The following is a 25,397-nucleotide window of genomic DNA, read 5'->3' as shown; positions in this document are numbered from 1 at the left end:
CTGGGCATACAAAAGGTGAGGTGCACAAGCGGTGATAATTAAATACCTTTCTTTGTTCTGCTGCTGCTTCTCGCAAACTACACGGCTGCATGATCAGACTCAGCCTGCACCGAAGCGCTGACGCACTCCGACCGTCATGCACCTCATTCCTGACGAGACTGACTAACCAAGCGCCGGCGAAGCAGTTGTTAAACCCTCCGCATAGTCACGTGTATCACGCGGAGAGCTTTCGTGTCCACGATCGGGACGATCGGTTGGTGGCCCCTGGTAGCGTTACAGAGGAGGAAGACAAAGAAGCGGGCAGTGGCATAAGCAGGAGCACTCGCTCTAGACCCGCTCCGACGGCTCAAGGTCAAACGCGCAAAGGAATGACCTTGGGAGTTGCAATGCAAAGAGCTGAGGTGCGCTCTAAGGCAACGGTCCTTAGCTGGCAAATGTCCATAGATGCCAGCAATCTCCAGCACTGCTTTCTTGCTGTTAACGGGCAAGAAAATTTGATTATTTGTTGTCTGCGAAATCTACCGTCTCAGATAGCATGAACGTTCCCGTGCGGCAAGCATGTGGATGAAGTGTTCTCTCCCTTATCTTTCTCCCCATTAACTGGATAACCATGTCAGCTGGCTGCCAGAACAAGCGTACATCGACGTTACAAATGTGCGATACAATAATGCAGTCTCTTCGGCGCATGTACTATAATTTGGAGCTGGGTAGGTGGGATCATATGGTTATACATATAGAATAATGAAAGCAATGTACGGCAGGAGGCCGATGTGCACAACACTAGCTCTGACTAGCAGCGGCTACCAATAATTTTTGCTTTTGGACTAACTGGGCTCTACTGCCTTGTATCACGCTCTCGCTTGATGCTGGTGCTGCCTTCTTTCAGGTTCATTTTCGATCTCAGAAAGAAAGGATGCAGTTGACAGTTATCGTTTGGGGGTGCATACCTCACTTCCTCTGTTGCTGCGTTTTCACGCGGTTCTAATACGCATATCTTTTGTGCACGTTTCCTGCCAAACGCGTGTGATTAAAGCGCTCCTGACTTCTTTCTTGTTGCAGGTGACGAGGAACATGTTCTGTGCGGGATACAAGCAGGAGATCGTGGGGGATGCTTGCAAGGGTGACAGCGGTGGTCCTTTCGTTGTTCAAAGAAAGAACCGCTGGTACCTCATTGGAATTGTGAGCTGGGGCGTCGGCTGTGGACGTAAGGACCACTATGGTTACTACGCCAAGGTCAGCAACTACCACAGCTGGATCAAGGAGAAGATCCTCTACTAGTGGCGTGCATCGCATCGCGCTGCCTCTTTTCGGAAGAAAGAGGCCGGCTTAGGACTTATTTTCAACGTGGGCCAGGTGTTTTTTGATGCGCGAGCCTGACGGCATTGTTGCCACCGGCACGAACTGTTCGTGTTGTGAGTCATCGCGAGGCCGTGCCTCGTTTTGAGGCCTTCACTGGAACAGCTCCATTTTGAGCGAAGCACACGCGTTCCTTACGCTCAGCGAACGGGCTTAAACGGAGGCCTTTCGAGCGGCCACAGGAATCTGCGCTGAAGATAGTGGTCTATATAAGCTCAATGGTGGATTTCGAAGTTTTGTTAGAGAAAGTGAAGTCAGAAGGAGATGGGAGGACTGGACCGATGCCAAAGAGTTGAAAATGACCTTTCAAAAGAGACATATATGTTGATATAGGCGCTGTAAAAGCAAAACGTGTGGAAGAGCTTAAAGAGTTAAGCGCAAACGAAGCATTGCTGTTTTGCCTTGAAGGTTGAGTTCGAATACATCAGACAGCACAGGAAAGGTCAAGGATTCGAATATAAGGCATCGGTGCCTCGGAACGAAGCTATGACGCGTTCCTTCGATTGAGGAAACCTGGCAAATACATGTTCTCGCTGATTTAGGGCATTGGAGTAAAGGTTTGAGCGAGCTGTAGTCAGCCAGGCTTTATAACAACGTTGTACCATTATTCGCGTTTTGTTGACTAAAACGCGGAATTATCAGAATGGCAGCTATGTGGAAGTGATGGGATAGGTGATCGAACGACTGTTTAGGAGCAATGTCACTGGAGATAATCCACGAACAGAGACATTGCATATGGGTCTTTTGATTTTAATCGTTCATTGTAGCCATGACATGAGAATGCAAAAAAGCGCCATGTGACGTCTATCGATTTTATGAGTCATCGTCGTAGGGGCTGAGGATTTTTCAGCATTTTTGTGCCCCCAGATAATCTTTTTTTGGTCGCAGAACCAAGATATTTATAGCTTGCTCTAAAGAGCAAGGCAAAGTTGGCTGTGGCTAACCGTACGACTCCGAGAAAATACGTCTTCAACCTATGAAAGCAACGTCAAACATTGTGCTCAACATTCCTCGGTTTCTACTATAAGGCGGCGAATGCATGTGCCGTTTCTAGAGTGCACTACTGCATTTGCTTCGATGGAACATAGGGCGCTGCCATCGTTCCTGCGCACTTAATGGAATGACCCAAGTGAGCCGAAGACGCATATTTATATACATACACGAACGCCTCATGCCAGTATTTATCCATAGGGTTCACTACGTACGCTCGAGAATTCAGCGCCTGTTCAGTGCAGTCACGATGTACTTGATTAAGTAACTACAAAGCATTTTACACCAGCCTGGTCGCTTACGTTGTGACGCTGCGGAAAAGAGCGTAGCAGCTTTCGGTCGCGCAGATTCCAGAGCGTCAAACTGGAAAACGTCCGAGTGTTTTGGGCAGCAGCGCCCAGTTCACTCGCTACAATGAGAAGCGTTATAGCATCATACCTAACGTCTCAATAGAACTGAATACGTCTCAATAGCCGTGCATAAGTACGGTTACGAAGAATGATTCTGCCTGATAAAGGTTTTAGGGATATCAAGAACTCAATTTCCTTCGTGCTACACGTTACAGCCTCTTCAAATAGTGGAGAGAAGTGCATGAAACAGATTAATGTGGACGTATAAGGTTCAAGTCGTCCATGACGAATATTCGACGTACGAGCGTGGGTGCTTTCTTTCACTGCTAGCAGAAGCGGGGGCCCTTCCAGTGACTACTGCAGTCAGTATTTATCGTGAGCAGGAAGCTTCACAGTATTTGAACTTCCTCCATTCCTTCGCGTTTTTTATACCATGTATGTCTACACCCATACATTTTTATTTTCATTCGACGTGTACCAATTGTGACAGCTGTGAGAGTACCCCGTAGTTCCTGTGCCCGTGTTTGTCATGCCATAAAATAAAGTTTTTTCATTATTTTTTTTTGCGCGCGTGGTCTGTCTCTCAGTCATTTCGCTGTGGGTTTCATTATGGACCGGGAAGAACTTAGTTATTCTTAAAGCGCAAGCTTTGCGGACCTATCAGGAGCCAAGGTCATCGGCGGGCCAAATAAATGAGTGAAAGAATGAATGAATGAATGAAAATTTATTGGCCTACCGAGAAGGGACCTCTTATGCCCTCCGGGCCCTGCGCGGATCAGATTTGGCCTCAGATGCAACGTGAGGAGCCGACGCCGTGCACCTCGAGCCGGCGGTGGTCGCTTCTGATGCTGCTGTTTCGCTTCTACTTCGCACACCTGCAGCTGCTTTTTCACACACCTGTCAAACTTTATTCGTAACGGTACATATCTCCACAAATATAAAACATTGCTTGACACAATGGCACACAGCCCTTCCATTTGCCTGCCTACCATTTTCCTCCACTGCTGTCTTGTCCACCTCGTGACCTCCTTCTTCAAAAATTAAGGGTCTCTTAGATATCTCTTAAGAGGAGAATGGCGAAAGTCTACCCTTCCTATCCTATAATTTGCCTCCCATCATTAGCCTCTTATCGGCATTCGTTGCAGTGCTACATATAATTATAATTGGTTTACACGAAAGGTAAGGCGCAGTGTCTGTCACGCTTACTCCGGCAAGTGGGAGTTTGTGCGGTACACCATCGCTCATGTCGCGTGGCGTTCCTTGGCGCGCCCAGAAAAACCAAAATGACAGTTTTAGCTATGAATAATTTAGAAGTGCTTTGGCACTAAATAGGGTTATTAATATTCACTAGGCTTAGCTAAGCACATCCAATCAAAATTGCGCTTAGGAAGGCATTCTCACGGTCAAAGTGTGTTCATACATCAACGTCGCTGTAATGTGACCTTACAGACTTACGAAGGGAAGCCAGTAGCAACAGTCACAAAGGAAAGGCAAACACCGGGGCTCTAGCACCTCCCGTTTGTGGTGTCTCATGTGCGAGCTGAAATCACGAGAATGTATTTGGCTGCTGGTAACTAGCAGGTGACAAGGCCAGGCACTAATTGGTCGGCGGGATGTGTGAAGTCTCGAGACCAAATGGCATGATGCTGTTACGAACGAGTCGGAATGTACAATTCACTGCTTTTATCTCAGTATCCCCAGTTTGAATGTACAAACTGACATAAAGATTGATTGATTAATGCAGTGACAGATTGGTTGATGAAATGTCAGTTCGGGCAGTGTCACGTCACTGATCGACTAAGCCGTTTCGTGACGTCACAACCAGTTGGCATCACGAAATAAGGCTGGCACAGCTTAGCTGAACACTGACTAATGCCTTACCATCACCGTACAAACCTTAGACTTTGAATTGACGTATGATTTAACCTTTGAACTTGACCCAAACTATGAGCCAAGCCGGTGCTGCTCAGTAGACTGCCATTGGCGCAACGGGGTTAAGCCTCTTCAAATATTTATTTACAAATTATTCACCTGATATTGGTTGCCGAAAAGGGGACGTTTCAGACCTTACACCTCAGTTGTTTCATGCATCAGCTAAGGTAGGTCAAAACATCCTAACTCAACCCTTGAAGACATATGAGTCGTCGGCGAATGACTGCGAGAATGCAACGCAAATAAATCAGTCGTAGCGCTTCATATTCAACATTTCCTTAAACGGTCTCGCTTTAGTTGCTTAATTGAAAAATATATCTTGACATCACCGAGCGAAATACTCGTAGTCGCCATCATCATCTGCTGGTGCCGTTTGCTACGCGCGTTGTGCTTAGGGCCAGCTTCACATTCCACGGTTCCACCTGATCGCTCCAACTCGTCGGCATTAACGGGGACATGGTGCCGCGGACACATTTCCTTCTGACCTCAGCCGGTCGTATGGAAACAGGTGGCGGCCAGCTGGGCATGTCTCACAGCACTAGTGTGCAGAAAACTCCTCAAGTGCCGTCAGCCGAAGATGCCGGAAGTTTCACAGTGATGACAGATGCGGCGCCGTTTGAGCAATTCCACCAACTACCTTCTGTTCACAAATATTTTCGACATAGTGACCGTCAGAGATCGCCCCTGGAAATCATGTCCGCTCAAATATTTTGAAAATACTAATTTTGTGAGGGTTATTGCGATCGAAACGAAATGATTTTGCCGGGCTTCTCTTCATTCCCTCTTGGCGGGTTTTTGCCCCCTGTTATCGAAACAGCCATTGCAAGCAAAATTCGCATGAAATGCACCGCTGACATGACAGAAAATCACTCGCTCCAATCATAAATGCCATGGGAACATATCCATGGGCACTTAATTGTCGATGTGTTTGTTCGGAGGTCTTGTCTGCGCAGGATATTTACCGTGAACAACTGTAATTACTCGCTGCCACCCGTGAAGTGAAAATTTGCCGCTATCACAGAAGGCTCTAAATAGACACTTCGCGATACAGCTAGCACGTAAACCTCGTCGGTTTGAAGACCGCTCGGTCAGCTGAGCGCAGAGGATCGCAAACACAGCACAGAGGGTGTGGCTTGTCGCTGCTGCACGCACCGGAGTTCGCAGTCGTTAGCAGTACTCGTATTAACAAAACATTAACATCGTATTAACAATGTATTAACAACATATTAACTACGTAATAACAACGTATTAACAACGTATTATCAACAATTAGGCTTCACTGCTCGCTTCACATGGCACCGCTGGCGGCCATGTTTGTGCCTGCAAGATTGAGAAGCAAGGGCCTAAGACGTAACCTATAAGCAGCCAATAGATGTAATCCGGTCGCCATGAAAGTTAAGTTCAGCGATAAACAGACTCGAGCGGTGGCGGCGGCGGCACGCCGCCGCTCGATAGTCCGGTCATGGTTCAGACTACTTTTTTTGCGAACACTGGAGTCGGTAGCATGTCTATGGTCTTATCCGTGCGGGCCTCCAGCACCCGCGCGGGGGGTGCGAAAACCAGTCGTACTACGGTCCTCAGCGCAATTAAGAGGTCCATGAGATGGCGATATGTTTGCATTCATTACACACGGGTGGAAGCAGATAAAGACGTTGACATGTAATGCATAGTTTGAGAGAGTGGCAGTAATACGCGCGGAGTAATCGGCTGCGGCAATAGCTACAAGGTTCCGTGATAGCCTGTTTCCCACAAGGATTTCTGAGAGGACATTGCACCACAGAAAGGTCACGACGAAAGTAGTCCTTGCGTTCTCTTCTCTGTGGATTGTCTTCTGTTTGCGCTCTTCAGTTCCGTAGAAAATCATGAACCAACTATTCCCAACCGAAGTTTTATTGAAGTAAAATGAGAGTTTGTGGAGGAACTGGAGATGGTATTCTTGCGCCAACTATGATCCTATTCCTTAGTTACTCTGGGATGTGTAACGGAAGGTGAGTTCTGAGGCCCATATTATAGTGCTTGCTCTAAGATGTAGGCGAAGATGAGATTGAGTGGGCCAGAAATTATGTCTGTGGCTGCCGCTCGGTCGGTATATGATCCAATATTAGCTTCAACGGCGTGGTTTCTTGGAATTCCGGCTTCGCAAGGGGCCTGGGCAATGCATTGAGCCCTAAGAAACCGAATATTATCTGGTCGTTATTACATCGTGACCCCAAACGCACAAAATGAGTAATGCTGGGACTGTCCCGCAGAGAAAAAAAATTGTATCTTTCTCGCTTAAAGCGCAAGACGTAGTGGCCTATACCTGCGGCTTCCTTAGCCACCCAGGAAAACAGACGATATCAGCCCTGGGTTTTTCATCGAACACACTGGGGTCGTAAGGTTTTCAGCTGCAGGGGCAGTGCACTATTACCTTTCGAAAATAAAGTTGTGCTTCTCTTATTTCATATGGCACCATATCATTCTTAACCAGATGCATTTCGCACGCTGCCGGCACTGTACGGCGCACCTCATCGCACCTCTCCGAAGAAACGGGGAAGTCCCGAAAGCGGGTTTGTCGACGGCCACTGGCTGGCGGGGCACACCACTCTGCCGACGAGCCCTCGTGGGTTTGATAACGGCGCTGCCGGCTAGATAGGACGCTCGCCCAGCGCCGCTGCCGTAGTCTCACATAAGATACGAAAGAAGTTGCAGCTCTTCGTTAATTGTGTAATTGTGGAAGGCGCGTTGGTCGAGAAGTTCACCAGGCACCCTGTAGAAGTCCTACTCGGCTCGGGCAGTTCCAGTGTGCAATGCGGGATACGGTGCGAGACCTTTTGGACATCATCTTCAAGCCGGAAGACAATGAAAAGCATCGAGTGTTTGGCCGGAGACAATGCACGAGCGCCGGCAACTTGCTGTTTAGAACAGCGGTGCTCGCTGTTACTGTTCTGGGTTTGACAGCGGAAGTTTCGTAAGTACTGCGTAAGCGACCACGTTGTTTGAAGATCACTATTCTTGACATTTTATATAACGACACTCACTGGCAATAAGGAATGTAGCATTCAATGCGTTAATTGGTATGTGAGGCAATAACGTGCTATATTGCGAAAAGAATGAGTTGTAAGGCGGACTTAGACGCTCCAAAACGAACTAGTCATGTGCAGCATAATTTGCAGAAAAATGGAAGTAATTGCGCCATTATCTCCTAGATACTCCTCACTTGGATTCTTCGATATATAGTAGCTGACCAGCTTATGTGACAGATGAAAAAACAAGCAAAAAACAACAAAACAATACATCTTTCCTTGAAATCCAACAGCGGCAACTTAGGACGCATGAGTATTTTCCTCTCTTAAGTTGCGCGTGAAACGTAATAATATAAAACGAAAAGGCTGCAAAGCTCTGCCCAATGAGAGACGAAGGGAATTGTTTATAAATTGTGTGATTCATGCAGCAAAGTATTTTCATGCTCTGTAGTTCCGCCCCATTGTCCGAATCGCTTTCTCAGAAACGCTCCAGAGGAAAGGAGAACTAAGGCATATATACGTCACTGCGCAGGGAAGCGAAGAAGTCAGTAATTTACAAGGTCTGGAGCTTAGGTATAGCGGGGGAGCCAGGTGCGACGTGAAGAAAAATATAAACAAAAATGAACGCAAGACTAAGCAGAGCAGCCACACGTGCAATATCGTTGGTGTACAGTTTGTGTGCCTAAAATCTGTACTACCCACTGGCTTAGCAGTTTACACTCCGAATGTAAGGATAAGGCCAAAAAGCAAGTGAAAATAGAGAACGGCAATCATGTAATGTTATCAAGGTGCACTTGGAAAACACTTAAGAGCGCTGAAATTAGCTTTTTTATTTGTCATTACAGCGCTCAAAACAACTTGGTAGCAGCTAGTAAAGTGCAGTAAAGGCAGTAAAATGGGACATGTTTCAGTTTAGCCTTGCTGCAGTGACTGTGTCCAGGAGGCCCAGCTATGAGCCCGGGAACCCAGGGTCGGCTTTGGCAGTGGTGGCCGCGTGTCGACTGAGGCGAGCGAAACTCTAGGTACCTGTGCAGTGTGCGATGCTGGTGCGCGTTAAAGAATCTCCCGATATTATATAGAGACCTCACCTACACCGTTTCTCATAGCCTTTATAGCCACGGGATCTTAAACTTGATAAACCATACATGATTCAAATTTAACAAAATCCAATAGGAAAGAAGGAAGAAATTAAAGTCGCGCTGAATTATTTTTAAAGGAAGAAAATCTTGACACTTGACTCAAGTTCCAACGCTATTTTATTACCAACGAATTTTCAAATAGCGAAACGCTATGGAATCATAGCAGGGAAACTCTAATATTCTGACGCTTCGGCCAAAAACCGCAAGGAGATAGGCTTAAATTCAGTAATGGTGAGTTCTAACATTTTTACCGTCGAGAGTCTGCGTGGACAAACTGCGCGTTATATGCGTTGTCCGTCGATCTACGGGTCAACGACGATTTGTTGCTGCCGTCCGGTGAACGCGCGTAACGTATACCGCTGTCTCAATCTCAGCGCGCGAGAAGTTCCTCGTTCGCTTCTCGCATTTCCGAGATAGTGCTAGAGCGTCATGGTCAAAGCGTGAAGACTGTTCTTCTGCCGACGGTTGTGCGAGTGCCTCAGCCCTATCGCATGGTTTTTGCTTTGGATTTTGCGCATTGTATTTTGCAAGAGTTGCTTTGTCTCAATTCTTCAAGCGACAGTATTTATCATCATCATCATCATCATCAGCAGCATCATCAGCATCATAGTCATCATCACCATCATGATCATCAGGAGCAACAACAGTAGCACTGCTCATGCCCACTTCGGTCCAAATATCTCTCCCATATTTCACAATTAACAGGCTAATGCCAGGCGTAGGCCACCCTGTTCCCGCAATATTCCCCCGAGAAACTATTGTTCATCTTACCTTCGCAATGGAACTAACTGTTTTTAACTATTCATTCTTGATTTTATTTTCTCCGAAATTTCAAGCTCTTTTTTTTTCCACAATCATTTATTCCCCAATTTACCATTTCAGCCCTTTCATTAATATCCCGATTTCTGGTCCCAAACAGGAGATTGACGGATGATTTGAAAACATTGGAAACTCGCTCTGTTAAATGGAAAGAGGCCACTAATAAGCGATCGAATGTCTACAGCAGAAACATTGGTAAATATCGTAGTACCATTTCTTTTTTATAATTTTATATGATAATTCAGAGTCTGAACTCAGTTTTTCTTGTGGCGTCATCTTGAGACGCACTGTGCGCGCCCGTCCTTTCCCTTTCCTTTCCCTCACCCAGCTCTCACAGAAGTCATGTGACCGTTCTGGCTGTATATATATATATATATATATATATATATATATATATATATATATATATATATATATATATATATATATATGTATATTTGATGGCGAAAGATTAAAGATGGGCTTTGTTGGTCAGGATACCACGAGCGTCTGTCTGCTTATCTGACAGTTCTTGCTGCCATAATAGTATTGATAATCACTTTTAGCAGACCATCTCTCTGGTACTATTTGGTTAAGCGCGTCCTGTAGCCTGACCCCATGGAGAATCGTAAATGACAGTTTTTCTGTAATATAGCTATTATTTTCTTTGTTGCGAATCATGACCTCGTTTGACGTTTAAAGCATACAGAGAAGTAATCCTGAAACGAAAATTCGGAAACGCGATCGCTTCCAAACGCAAGAGCATGCTGGCTTTTGCGTGAACGAGCTCAAACTCATACACGTACTACGAAATCAGCCAGCCAGAGCTCACATACTCTTCAAACACGACAAAAATAGATACCTTACTCATCTTTAAAAAGAGAATTATATATTTACTCAAAGCGCGTTAGTAAATAATTTGAAGCTGAAAGGGTGAGAGTACAAGCCCGTCCATGGTCAGCGTTGCGAACTGCATCTTTGTTTTCGACGTTTCATGAAGACCTCCCATGAAGAACAAATGAAACCACCTCTGGCGTTTGTAAATCATCGTATATGTTACTTTTATTTTTTAAGTATTTCCAATAACTTCTGATAAATATACAGAACTAGCAATTTTGAATGCTTCTTTGCATGAGTAAACTTAAGTCGCATTATGAAGACACAACCTCTTTCTCTCGGCACCTCTCCTCCTCTCGAGCGTAAACGTAGGCAAAGAAAACCCGAAGATATCTTTCTATGTTCCCGAGAAATGTCAAAAATTTCTATTCATAATGCCTTACAAGCATGCAGTAAGAATTTCAGTAACGGTTTCGAGTTTATGTACCATATATCTAATCATTCTCTACACACGTCCTATCCATGTGTTTTTGAAGGAAATGTACTGAAAATATCCTATTTCAGCGGCCTTTTTTATTATGGTTCTCTGGGAGGCACCCCTTCATTAACAACCAATAAGCTATTGGCCTCGAGATCGAGCAGAGTTGCCACCTTGCGGCTCAGCGGCGAAACCTACTCAGTGTGGATGCGTTTTCGCGTCGCGTGCCAGCCCGCAGAGATTTAAGCACGCGCATGCGGCGTGTACAGGAGTGTTTTGTTTGTTTAAGGGTTCCTGTGCGCTTTTGCTTACCTATATGCCTCTTGCAAAATAAATATGAACAGTCTATAACCCCACGCTTCATTAAAAAAAAATATATACTTGTCCGTATCGAGCATGTCATTCTTGGATAAGGACATCATCCATCGCAGTCTTCGGCGCTTGAGATCCTTTGACATGCAATGTCTCAAACGAAGTGGTACTGTCGTTACCGCCGTGTCAAAGCAAAACAGGTCGTTGCCGTCAATAAAAGTTAATGCAAACGCTCAGAAATCTCATATTCCCGTTTCTGTTTGGAATACCGCAGCTACTAAAACATATGCCACCGCAGACTGCTTCATATATGAAGCAGTCTGCGGTGGCATATGTTTTAGTAGCTGCGGTATTCTGCTATATATAGCAGAATGCAGTTTGAACAGACCACTCTATGCCTGCTATGCCGTCTGTATGCACGATAGAGTTGTGTGAGTACTGTGTGTGTGTGTGTTTTTTTTTTTTTTTGCTTTTAAACCTCTGTCGCGGTGTCTCAATGGTAAGGGCGCTCGACTGCTGATTTCGAGAACGGGGGATTTAATCACAACCGTTTCGAAAGGCATTCCTCTGCTGTGGGGTTTGACTGCACAATAAACAATCCCACGTGCAAAATGTGGTGTTAATAATTAAAAAAAAAAAACGACACGAAAACCAGCCTCTGCAATCATCCGTCATAGCCGATGCCGTTTTCATGCGTTAAACCCGGGCCAATATGCATTTCTTTTCTTTTGTTGTTGAAGGCTTCTGTGCATCCGTAAAAGTTTTAGTGAGCATATTTTGCTTTAGAGAAATGCTCGAATGTTTGGGAAACATATTCCCTGCACCTAATTGTTACCCTGAATATTACATAATACACCTAGATCAATGTACTTTACTGGTAGCCTATTATAATCATTATAATCCCTTTTTGTCCAAGTGCTGTCTTCCGACAAAACTTGTCATTTCTGACAGGGGGAGTAAAAGAGCTTCATGCGGGATTAAATATCGGTGTTTAGTTCGGGAATAAATACATTTTTATAGTCGCATGATAAGATGACCTCCATTTCTTTCGGAATAGTTTTATATCCGGCATCTGTTTTGGAAGCAACCCTAATATTTTACTTCGCATAAGATTTAGTCACTGCTAAATAATTAGTGATAAAGAAATTTTCAGCCTGTAAAATTGCTTCCCAGAACATGACAGTGCCCATGCGCAGTTTGTAACGATGTCTTCGCAGCGAGTAATTCGTAGCTTGCACATTAACATTACCACAAATTAATCGCTGATTATTGTAAATTCTGTCAAGTGTGTAAAAGTTCTCTAACGGGGTGAAATTTATTCGCATAGCAGAACAAAATAATTACACTACTAATTTACCGTTATATATTAACATCACACACATCAGAAATCCCTTATAGTTTCCTCGGTTTTAGGAAATCATTTACAGTTAGTGGCGCATGCATTAATACACTATCACATTCTATGACAGTGGCCGCAAAAAGCATCTCGGCAAATTCAATCCACTCAGCGCTGTACACGTGAACAATCAGCTTTCCTGTGTGGTGAGGTTTCCTGTATAGTGTCGGCGTGATCTCATATTTGGGCAATACTTATGCGTGGTTGTCTGGGCCAAAGTTGATGTGCACTCAGTCTAAAGCAACTCGCCATGCAGTGCGCTGCCAATGCTACATTTAACCTGCTTAATCCTGGAGTCAAGTACGATATAATGAACCAGGCTTTCTCGCTTCAATCTAAATCACTGCAGGTCAGAGCACGAACCTTGTATCTGCGTGGGCTTCACACTAAATTCTCCGGTCTCACCCGCATGAGACAGGTGCAAACTGATAAGGAAAACAAAGCTGTCATTAGGCAGGCCCAAGCACTAGGCGCGTGAGCGCGGTAGAGCGCCAGAAACGTGCAAAGTAAATCTAGAAGACTGGTGGTTGCGTGCTTTGTTTTCCTAAAATCCGCTCTTCTTCTGCTGCATTGGCGAAATCCTTGGATTTTTACTGCAGAAGACACGTTTTCATCGCCAACAAACCCGCCGCAAACTCGGAAGCAGATCTACGCAGCGTGCGTTTCTGCGAGCGCCGCCGGCTGCCGATCCACACTACCGGAGTGACGGTGGCGCCACCTCTAGGTCGATCTCGCGGCGAATACTAAAGCAACAGCGAAGGCGGGGAGGGGAACGTACATTCTTTGTCAAAAGTGTAGAGCCCAGGGGGTCTGCTTCCGAGCAGTGTAGTGGCTCTGATTCAGCATTTGTAGATGTTGCTCCCGTTGTAGAGGGTAGGGCGAAAAATATTCTTACCATCAAGAGGTTCGGAACTCTCATTAGTCATTACAAGCCGCAGGAAGTGGCTCCGAAGCAGACCCCCTGGGCTCTACACTTTTAACAAAGACTGTACATCAACAGCCACGCTGTACTTTGGTAGCAGGACTCAAGCACAGTGTTTTTTAAACACAGGCCTTTCTCATAGCCTGAGTTGCTTTGGGACGTAAACCACTATGAACCACAGTGTAAGATGAAGCAAAATGAAGACGGCGATAGTAACAGACATGCATGGGCTGGAACTAGGTTGTTAACCAACGCAGGCCTGTTTATACCTTTGTTCATTGTATCACGCTTTACGTAGTGCGTCATGCTCCCCAAAAGCCTTTGAATCAGGAGATGTAGACTAGGTTCATTATTGATTAGGTTAGTCGCTAACTTCTTCGATCTTCTGAATGTATGCGGAAACGTTCTTGATGTCTTGTGCAGGTGTTTACAGCTGTCCATCGACCCAGTGGACGGCTCGGTTCACATCCTACGGGAGAAGAGGGCGCTGTCCGCACCAGCTGCAGTGCGCGAGTTCAGGGGTGAGTATGGAGTCGATATTGTCGACCGTAAACCCTGACTGCTCATTGGAGGGTCAAATTCTAAAGTTAAAGCTCAGCTACTTTGGTCATCTAATGAGAAGAGAGGAGTCGTTGGAGAAAGATTTGATGTTGGGAAAGGTTGAGGGTCGCCGGAGAAGGGGTAGGCAGCGAACGCGGTGGTTAGATGGCATCCTCGAGGCGCTGCAGATGAAGTTATGTGATGTTAGGAAGATAATGAGAGACCGGAAAGCGTGGCGTGATAAGGTACATAGGGTCACGAAGAGTGGGACACGACTGAACGACTGAACTGAACTGATTGCTTTTAAGTGAACGTGCAGAGCCTGTTGTCAAAAATTGAGTGTTCAAGGCCGTCGCTCCTAAGCGGTGTAGTGGGGCGCCTCTAGCCTCCATAAGAACACCAACTTCGCAAGGATATCGACGCCAATTATTCTCGCCTTGAAGAGAATGCACACGGGCAATACGTAATGGGTTATATAGCACAACAGAGAAGAAAAGTTTGGCTGTCAACTTCTGACAACGCCTAGTACGCCTAAAACACGGTCGTGTGTCAACGCGCGTCCAAAATATACCATGGCTTCATTTTGGAAATACTGAGCATGCATGCACGTACAAGGAAAAAGACAAGTAGACACTGTCCTCGCCCTCCCCTGTCACGTGCCCTCGTCCGTGCGCTCCGTATTTCCAAAATGAACTAATATCCAACTCGCTCCACTCTCAGTCCTGCTACAAATACTGTGGCTTGCCACAGCTGCTATCAGCAGTTTAGACTCAACGGAATTCCGTTGTATCGTAATGGCGTCGCTGTTTTATACTAGCATTCTATGCTCTTTGGTGAAATTTTATTTTAGTTTTATTGCAGGGGAGTATCATTTAGAAGCATTTAGTGGTACGTTAGGACACTGACGCAGCTTTTAAGTTAGTATTTATAGCTGTTACTATTTTCAGTAGAATGTGTTAGGCCCTGATGGATGCTAAAAGTAAACAAATTAGTTGAGTTGAAATTGATTTGTTAAGTCTTTAAAAATTTCAAACTTAATCTCACTAAACATGTGCAGTTATACTCGTGTATTAATGCGCCTTATAAATTGAGGCACATAAGTCACCGAGTACCACTTGTCCGGACTAACTATCGGACAGAAATGCTTTCGTTTTTAATACCCAATTTCCTGAATAAATATACACAGGCAACTGAAGTTATTAAAAAATGTTTTTTCCCAGAGTTCCTTTAAAAAGAAGGCTATAACTTACCTCCTTGTTCGAATAATTAAAAGGTTTATGTCATTGATGTTTTGTTGCTGTGTTCATTTTCTTATAATTCTTATTCTAATTATGCCTTGTAAATATTCAGTATACAATTATGTCAGTGCAAAAGTATGCGTCTTACTCCCATTTTTTTTTAATTGTATACGAATATGAGCTATCTGTGTAGGGAGAACTGTGACGTTCTCGCTTCTGCTGCTTGTTCTGAGCATTATGTTTGGGCGTTTGGACCTCATCAGGCAGAGGTAATCTTTCTTTTGCACTTTTTTCCAGATCTTGTTATTTTCTATACAAAGAATATCAATGTGACAGTTTGTCCAGCGCTCTTAGGTTAGAAAGCAAGGAAGCTGGTTTAGGTTTTGTTGGTTTTATCGGGTGTAACTTCTCCAAAGCGACTGAGTTGTAAGAGACGCCGTAGTTGAGGACTCCGGAAATTTCGGGGATCTTTCGGGGAAATTTCGGGGACCTGGGGATCTTTAACGTGCACTGGCATCGCACAGCACACGGGCGATGTTCTTTTTGCCTTCATCGAAAAGCTGCCCCGAGCCAGGGATTTGATCCGGTGTCCTTGGGTTCAGGAGACGAGCGCCTTAACTTCTGAACCACCGAGGCGGGACGAAGAAAGCAAGCTTATAAACACTTAATAAAATAACCATGCAAGGAAGCATGAGACAGGTTCGAGACAACATCGATTTCAAGGTGTGGGTGCGCCCCAAGCTGTTTTGGGGCTTGGGGCGCACCCTGACGAACAATGCTTCGTGACAAAAGTGTGCTTGAAGTAGTCTTCTTTTTCCATGTTTCGATGTGCTTAGAGAATGATGATCTTAACTTCATGCATAACTTATTCTCATGGCAAAGAAAAACAAGTTAGCCTGAGGTGGACCATTCCGTCTAGCTGGAACGGAAGGATGGAATTAAAGGTGGAGTGGAAGGGCTGGAGCAACGTTTGACTCGGCTAATCTCTCGGGCCCTGCTACCGGTGATTAGTTTAGAAAGATGGCCTGCTTAGGCGGACAGGGATGTGTTAAAGAGATGGACAGATACGTTAAGCGCAATTTGCGTTTAACGCCTCTGTTCGTCTCTTATACTCTTGTATACCATACCTGTCCATACCATACCTTGTAACACATACCTGTCCGACTAAGCGACGCATCCTTTCAAACTATGCCTTTCCAGCGAGCCCAATCTCAAGCCCCTCTTGCCAGAGGGTCTCCTTGTCGCGCTTTCCGTTGATAATGCCACTAACCTTTGTAGTGAAAATCGATAGGTGCACGTCGATAGCAAAAATAAAAAGGCAATACGGTAATAGCAGCTGCTAAATGGGAAGAATATCTGTTGTTTCTCCTTCTTGCTGAATTGTTCCTACAGAGTGTGGCGGCAACCTGACTGCATTATCACTGCCGGCGCGTATCTATTCACCGGGCTACCCGAGGAGCTACGACTCCAGCCAGTTCTGCCGTTGGTTCATCACAGCCGACGCCGACATCAAGCTCCGTTTCATCGACGTAAAAATCGAAGAGTCGTCAGAATGCGAGTGCGTATACGCACACACTATTTCATTGCATCCAGCCTTCATAGCCGTGCGTATTTAAGCCTTCAGTATAGGCGACGAATGCATAATGTACACCTCGTCGGATGGTACTAGCTTTAAGTATAGACCTATCCAAATGTCATGGAGGAGGCGGACGATCGATGCGTGTCAGTTCACTTAGTATGCATTTAGATATCCTTGTAAATTTCAGTGAAAATCAATTTGCTTCTTAAATTACAGCTTGCCCTCTTTATTGCCGTTACATAATTGGCAGTTTTGTTTTTTTCGCATTAGAAGATAGCTGCTTATTTTCACGTACTATCTACGTTTTGAGAGCGAAGGCAACAGCAATCATCGATTAATCATTGATGGCCTAGCGTTAATGATTTGTGCTTCCGCCTACCATTCGGTAGGTACTGGGTTCGATCTTCAGTGCAGCCGTCTAGCTACTGGCAGTAAAATAGGTACACGGTTTTTGTTTGCTTGGTACTGGGCTAATTTGGAATGCAGTGCTTCGGAAATTGGTATTTGGCCTTAGGAGGACGCACCGTCACTCCCACGAACATAGTTACGTATTCTCTTGTCTAACAAAAAAATGGACAACCATGCGTGTGAATCTTGAAAGAGAGAAGTTTTAGGAAGAAATGTATAGGTTCTCATATTGGACTCGAAATTTCATGCTTTGATAGTCGTTTAGTTTCTATGGACACGCTTTGTTATATTGGATGTAAACGCGTGACTTTAATGCTATATGGCTTACGTCGTCATATTGCAACCAAAACGACAGATCCTAGCTAAGACACACTTCAAAACCACACCGCCGCATGGTTTGTCGCACATGCTATGTACTGTCGCGCTGAGTATGAGCGAAACCATATCGTGACATCAACTATCATGTCCTGTGAAGTCAGGTTATCTAGGGTATGTCTAGTGTATCTAGTCGGCTTCTTTGTGCTGTCTCGCTTCATGTTTGTGGGGTAAGTGTAATTGAAACGCCGCAATAGTATGCTCCTGTGGGGTTTTCGTCTCGTTCTCAGTCTTCAATAAAAGGAGGAAAAAAGCAGTAGAGATGGGAAACGCAGTCGATAAATGAGAAGAAGCGTGCAAGAAAGTGGGGCAATAATAAAGAAAACGAAGCAAGAGGAGCGATGTCATGTTGTGAACAACCACAGCCTGTCCGGACAACTGGGGAACACGATCCCATCGACCCCATTGTATATAACCAGACTGCGCGCGGGCACTGCTCCAAGCGGCATAGATGTGCATGCCTGTGAAGCATATGCATCCACGTGCGCTAGCAGAACGTGATATGGTGCAAGTTCTTTAAGGATCGTGTCCTCCGTTATACTTTTTGGAGCACCTGATTTGTGAAATAACGAAAAGAGGATATATTATACCATTAGCTTTTAGTTCCTCTCTTATGTTTATCTTGTTTCTACCGCTTTCTTTATTCATGAATTTCAGTGGCGCTCGCTTCGCCTACACGAAAAGAAACAGATGAGACAAGTTCGCATCTTTTAAAACTCTACAGGTTCGACAACGCGGAAGTATTCGTTGGTCCAGGACAAACGTCCCTGGGCAAAGTGTGTGGCGAGATCAGCAACTACACCCTTGCGACCAACTCCACGGCCGTCACACTGGTATTCAAGTCGGACGAGACGTACGAGGAGAAGGGATTTGTCCTAGAGTTTTACAAGGCCACCGGAGGCGCAGGTTAGTTCTGATTACGAAAAACAAACTGATGTCGCATAAGAAGTTATCAACCCAACTGACCATTCGTGACAGTGATAGTGAGCCAGAGAGGTAGGAGTCCCTGTGGACATCGCTCCACTGGGTGTGGAAAGTTTAGTTGTATCCAGGAAACCAGGAAGAAAGCTTTCAATGCGTAGGCGTCGAGTTTAGCCGAGTTTTGTTCTCTGCTTCAAGATTTGGGTTTTCGACAAGAAGGTTGAAGCACGTGAGGAGCGCCTGTTAATCTCATCTCGTACGTTTAAAGTTTTCATTGTCGGTGTGCATATTAGAGATTTAGCTTACAGGAGACGTACTATGGTTGACGTGTACCGGTTTTCCGGATGCCTCCTACGCAGGTGTAGCGGCCACACTTGCCCCAAACCTGTCAATGCGCATGCGCGGGAGGGGCCGGGCAAACCGGTATACGTCTACAGTACGTCTCCGGCATACTAAACCTGTCTATTATATTTATTTTTTTATTTATTTATTAACCAAAGGTCCAAGGACATTACATGAGGGGGGGGGGGGGCTGTGATATTTAATATGAATACAAAACATCTTCTATGGCGGTTTTGTATCGGCTGAAGTTGGTGATGGTTGCCACTTCGGATGGAAATCCATTCCAGTTTGGAGCTGTTTTCAAGAAAAAAGACTGATAATATGTATCGGTACGGGCTTTCATTGGAGCTCCCTATGCGGGGAGCTTTGCTACACGACAGCAGATGGAAAGCAGAGTTCTGGTCACGGCCTTCTTCTGCGGAAAAACTTACGCGAAGAAAATCTGCTATCAAACCGTCACTGTAAACAGGTCGCATTCAAAGTTCTGTTATTTTGATCACTTTGAATGCTAACTATTTGGGTAAATAACTACCCGCATTTCATTCATGGCTCATGTAGACACGCTTGTGTGTCTTTTTATAAAATGGGGCTTTATACCTCGGTCGGTTTGTTTTCCACGTAATGTGGTGGTTTGCGACTGTATGCGATTACGAGTGGGATAATAGAGGCACAAAATAAAGTGATCAGTTATAGACCGACTATCAATGTGCACGTATACCAACGAGAATTAGCGAGGGGAGTCGTAAACGCAATGACAGTAACGCTGCCGTGTCATGCCCTTGAAGGTGGTAATTAAATATCTCAATTTGCTTATAAATAACTCTTCACGTCATCAGGTGTGTGAAATCTCATAACTAAAGATTTAAACATGTTTAGAAAACTGCACCATGATATATGTTAGCATTGCTTGCTGCAGAGCTTACACATCTAGCTAACGGAATAATAGACCGAGTCACCAGTTAACGCTTCTTTAATAGCAGAGCTCTGCAGAACCTGCACTGGAGAAATGCGAAAGCTTGAACGTTACTGCCGCTGTTGCGACACTAGGCACGTCATCCTGGCCATGTGACTTGATGACGTCATCCCTTTTTGCAAGTGATCCTTGTCATGTGACTTTGTCATGTAACTTGTTGACGTCATCGCGTTTGCTAGTCATCCTAGTCATGCGATTGAATGACGCCGTCACATTTTTCATACTGGTCATTTGACGTGGTTATGTAACTTGATGATGTAATCGCTATTTTAGGTATGACATGCCAGCCGACTATTTTCGGAACACACACATCATATGACTGCCATGGCACAATGGTGTCGTCATTTTTTGCAAGTCATCGTTGTCATGAGATTATGTCACTTCAGTTGATGACGTCAATTTAGTTAGGGCATAATACTCCCTTATTTTCAAGACTCACCCTTGTCATATGGGTTTCTCACGATTCTAACTATTGCAAGTTGTCATGACACTGGTTATAATGAATTGATGATGTGATCAATTACTAGCAACATATACTACTCGGTTATTTTTAGAACGTATCTTTGTTATATTGTGTCATGATATTATTGAAGTCATTATGTTTTGCAAGTCTTCGTTGTTATGAGCCTATGTCGTTGAATTGAGCACGTTATCAAATACAAGTTACGATAAACAACACACCTAATTAAGTTCGTGCTTTTCCCCAATCACGCTCAGCCCTATTCTTGCGGACACATGACTGAGAACTTTTCATCGACACTATATGGGGAAAGGTTCTGCGGACAGGTTCTTCGGACAAGTTCCGGCTTCAGATTTCGCCCCTTGTTAGCCGCACAAGGCTTTCCCCGTAGAATCTTCTTTTTGTAAATGGTATCGCCCCAACAGGCTACCGTTCTGTCTACGGAGTGTGCGTTTGTGTCGGCAAGAAAAAGGGACTACGCGGAAGTAGACAAAGAAGACGCAGGGCTGCTGGTGCGGCAGACCTCGAGCTGGCCCTGGCAAGACTAGACAGCGATCGCCATACCGTTAGAGACAACCGTCGGAAATAAATAATTCTTTCGATTTGACAGAAGTGTGAAATCCTTGCACCCTTATCGTGACAAGTTCTTGACCCTTTTGAACAATAAGGCTGCGCTCTATATCTGCGTGGAAATCGCAACTCGCGTGCCAAGGTGGCTGAGTGTAAGAAAAAGCAAATCCCTGCTTGATATATTTAACGCCTTTTGTATAAGCTGTTATCGCCACATTTACTGCGGACTATTTTTGCCTTGGTGAAGTTCGCGCTATGCACGAATGCACTTACCCACTTTTGTGCCGGCTGTTCTGCTTGAAGTATCACATCAAAACTTTGAGCGGTTTGTGGTGTTCCGTAGGGGGCATTCGCAGCATTGACTCCGCTTGCTGTAATACATGTAGGGATATGGAACATTGAAAACATATTTTGTCATGAAACTGATTATAGTTGAGTGAAAAAAATACTGCTACTCCCTATGCAGCTTTGAAAAACTAAAAAAAAACAACAACAAATAGTGCTATGACGGTGGACACGAAACGGGAGGGACAAGCCCTGGCTAACCACTGAGCCCTTCTTTCTTGTCCGTCGTTGTGGCACTGTTTTATAGTTCTTCAAAGGTGCAGCAACCCACTCAGTTTTCAGTTATTCCCTATACAGTTCCCTACTTTTTAGCGCTCTTCGTTTTTCACATTTGGTCATAACGTGATAAATTGTGCAGAAATGATGCGCCAAGAGCCTGTAGAAATAAAATCCAGACTGCATGCCTCTGTAGTTTAGATATACTGTAAATCAAGTCCTGTTGGAATTAAGTTACAGTATAGTTTATCTGGAAAACATGTGTCGAACACTTTTAACTGAAACATTTATTCTGAACACACACACACACATGCGCGCGCGCGCACACACACACACACACACACACACACACACACACACACACACACACACACACACACACACACACACACACACACACACACACACACACACACACACACACACACACACACACACACACACACACACACACACACACACACACACACACACACACACACACACACACACACACACACACACACACACACACACACACACACACACACACACGCACGCACGCACACACACACACACACACACACACACACACACACACACACACACACACACACACACACACACACACACACACACACACACACACACACACACACACACACACACGCACACACGCACACGCACACACACACACACGCACGCACACACACACACATACATACGCACGCACGCACACGCACACGCACTCACACTCGCATACCGGTAAGAGGGCCGCATACCATGCGAACCTTCGTCACACGAGGTCCTTATCAGGTGTCATAATCCATTCCCGAATGACCATTGTAGGCAAGCATGCATTATACTACCATCTATGAATGCCTCAAATTGATGGTCGTATATATATAAATTATATAAATTATTTATTTATTTAAAAAAAATTACATACAAATACGATATAATTGTTTCATAACGCAGGGCTCGGTGGGGACGAGTGTGTCGACACGCTGAGGGGTGAAGAAGGCAACTTGACGAGTCCCGGATACCCATCTGACTATCCTCATGACGCCAACTGTTGGACGCTGATCAGTGTCGACCCCGGCCGCGTCGTCATCCTCAGTTTCAAAGACATTGCGCTGGAGTTCAACGAGCTTTGTATCTTTGACTACGTAGATGTCTTCGACGGCCCCACAGAAGGTATGTATGCAGCATGCCGAGAAGCTGCGGGGATGAAATGTTGGGGGTGACGGTGATGATCACCATGATCATAATTTGTCTCACTAGGCACGCGATGTCCGGGGTTTCGACAAAACGATGCGAGTGGGGATTTTAGGGACAATGGTCAGGTGCGCTGAAGGAGTTAAGGGATCAATACCGGCGTGTTTGAAATTTAAGGAAAATTTATCCTAGAGCTGATGTAGAAGCAAACGCGTGCATTTACAAAGCCGGTTTTCTTCATTACATGTTGATGCACTCATGGTGAATTAAACTTATATATATCCGAAGATTGAAGGCTCTGTTTAGGGTCTCTGTAATAGAGTGCATGTTAAAAGACTGTTCGACAAGGATAAATTCAGTTAAATTCAACAAGAGATTGTTTGCATGCAAAAGGTCAGGTAAATGTATATATCATCTGAACAAAGCGTCTTTGACGAAGGTGCACTATTGTACGACGTGCTAGCATTGTGCCGCTGATCCATTCGTAACAAAATGACAAGTTTGAATCCCAAGATGGTCATAACGTGGTTTCGGGTCAAGTGCGACGCCCAGTTTGCCAGACCGATGTCAGTGCACGTTAAAGAACCCCAGGTCGTCTAAATTTCCGGAGTCCTCCACTACGGCGTCTCTCATAGCCTGAGTCGCTTTGGGACGTTAAAACCCCACTAACCAACCAAACCAACCAACCAACCAACAACGTGCGGGTGGTTTAATGATGGAACCTGGACCTCCTATCCGGATGATCAGCCGCAACACTTGGCGAAATTTTATCCCCAGTCGCAATACATACGGGCGGAGGAATTTGGATGTAGCTTTGTGTATTATCGTATTAAAGCTAAATGACATTAATTGCCGCTCTGCCTACCATGAGGTAACCAAAAGCACTCTGCAAAGAATACTTTGGAACTTCCTAGAGGCTCTTTCTGAAATCCGCCTTTTTCACAAGGACGCTGTGCGCATGCGCGCCTCTACCTTGGTTGAAAACGAACACCAACCACAGCTGCGCATGCGCAGTTCTTGGCCTCCGCCACGGTGGCCTCCGTCTCCACAATCGGTGCAGCTGCAGCTGATCTCGGAGGCTACGTGCAGTTAATATTCGTGACAGGCGCATGCGACAGATGGCGGCAGCTGTCAAGGAAACACATCACCACTTCGCAGGCGGCCGCGGGAGAGGTTATCTGCAGCACGTGCAACATGGGTCTGTTCTGCGCATGCCTGGTCGTTGCCTAGCAACGGAGACGCACGCTGTTATCTCTGTCGTTCTCATCTTTCCTCCTGGCGCAACGCGAAGTACAGCAGAGCATTGCAGGACTCGACGGAGGCGGCGATGCGCGCGGGGCGGCGTTGCTAAGCGCTTGAGTCCGGCTGTGGAGGTGTAGTGTTATAAAATGAAGGGAGACGAGAGCGGCTGCGTCTCCTCAAAGTAGCGCCCATAGGCGAATATGTATAGCGCGGGTATGGCTTTAATTCACCCAAGACGCGTTCTGCATGAGCACGCAAAACAGCCCGAACAAAATAAAAAAATTAAGACCGCACCAGCAGCCGCGCTGATCACTTTATGATCACTGGCAGACCTAAGGCAAATTGGCCGATTTCCATACCAAATCTACTGGCACTTCAGCTGTTTTGCGCTTTATTTCTTTATAGTGGTATAACGGGTGTGCAATTGAATGAGGGCAGGCTGCTGACCATTGAGTATAAGGATTCAGAGTATAGCTCTAGTTTTATTTCTTTCTAACACATCACTGCGAGCAGAAGCACAGAAGGTCTCATATTCGAGGACGTGGTGAATTCTGCTTGGCAGCGACGAGATCGCGCTCCTTGTATCTTCGCAGTGCTACGTGCACTGTTGTGTGGCTGATTTTAGCGGGTGCGCGGCATAAGTAGTAATTAAATAATTACGCAACTGTGACTGATGAATAATTATTGATTAATTAGTAACTAATTTGTAATTCGTACTTATGTATTAATTATAATTCCTTATTTATCATTAATTAGTAATTGATCATTGATTGACATATGGCCATATGGGGCACGCATTCGCGCATACTGTGGTGATTCTCTTTGATTGGTCGACACCTTCATGATTTCATCCCGTCTCGGCCAATCAGAGCCGCCGCAAAAGCGGGGCACTTTTGCGGACGACAACGATGAGGCAATAAAGGCTTTCGTCTTAATAACCACATGCGGGTCGCACGCCGGCAACGAACGAACAGAACTTTTGGCTTGATGGAGCGCTCTGTCTGGAAGCACACATTGATCGCGACGAGGTCCCTTAATAGCTCTTCATATACCTCTCTGAAATCTGCATAGCCGGTTCAGATGTTTCCACACCTTTTCAAGTCCTGCAGGTGCCTCCTTAAGACTCATTCAGGGGCCGTCGGCACGACAATCTCCATGTTGCTCCGTGCCACAGGGAAAGTGGCGCGAAACAACTAGCTGCGGCTCAACCACACACCTGTTCCCGCGCTCCGCGTCTCCGTTGCTAGGCAACGGTCAGGCATGCGCAGAGCAGACCCATGAGTCACGTACTGCAGAGAATCTCTCCCGGCGGCTGCATCTCCCAAGGACGTTTTCAACCAGTAGCAGACGAATTTTCAACCACTCCCCAGAGGGCGCCACATTTTGTGAAAAAGGCGGATTGTCGAGCTGGGTTGTTGCGTGCGATCCCATTGACAGAAACGCAAATTTTCAAAACTGAAACAGTACTACTCAGGT

General features: G+C 45.4%; 2 protein-coding genes across 3 annotated transcripts in view; both read left to right on the top strand.

Annotated features, from left to right (window-relative positions):
- Window positions 1–2,393, top strand: part of LOC146189139 (mannan-binding lectin serine protease 1-like) — a 67,166-nt gene extending 64,773 nt beyond the window's left edge. For both annotated transcript variants that reach the window (XM_084604052.1, XM_084604051.1), the window contains one exon: window positions 1,060–2,393. In XM_084604052.1, the coding sequence (XP_084460178.1) occupies window positions 1,060–1,278 (219 nt within the window). In that variant the 3' untranslated portion in view covers window positions 1,279–2,393. The remainder of the gene's footprint in view (window positions 1–1,059) is intronic.
- A 4,917-nt stretch (window positions 2,394–7,310) lies between these two features.
- The window catches only part of LOC146189138 (mannan-binding lectin serine protease 1-like), a 36,749-nt gene continuing 18,662 nt past the window's right edge, over window positions 7,311–25,397 (top strand). Inside the window, exons 1-5 of the mRNA XM_084604050.1 lie at window positions 7,311–7,578; window positions 13,939–14,036; window positions 16,686–16,851; window positions 18,380–18,561; window positions 22,440–22,658. Of these exons, the coding sequence (XP_084460176.1) occupies window positions 7,418–7,578; window positions 13,939–14,036; window positions 16,686–16,851; window positions 18,380–18,561; window positions 22,440–22,658 (826 nt within the window). The 5' untranslated portion in view covers window positions 7,311–7,417. The remainder of the gene's footprint in view (window positions 7,579–13,938; window positions 14,037–16,685; window positions 16,852–18,379; window positions 18,562–22,439; window positions 22,659–25,397) is intronic.

The sequence above is a fragment of the Amblyomma maculatum genome, chromosome 5, assembly GCF_055883805.1.
Source record: "Amblyomma maculatum isolate TAMU_Amacu chromosome 5, ASM5588380v1, whole genome shotgun sequence".
NCBI classification, from domain to species: domain Eukaryota; kingdom Metazoa; phylum Arthropoda; class Arachnida; order Ixodida; family Ixodidae; genus Amblyomma; species Amblyomma maculatum.
The sequence above is the reverse complement of the archived record's forward strand: the minus strand, read 5'-3'. Positions and strand labels throughout refer to the sequence as shown.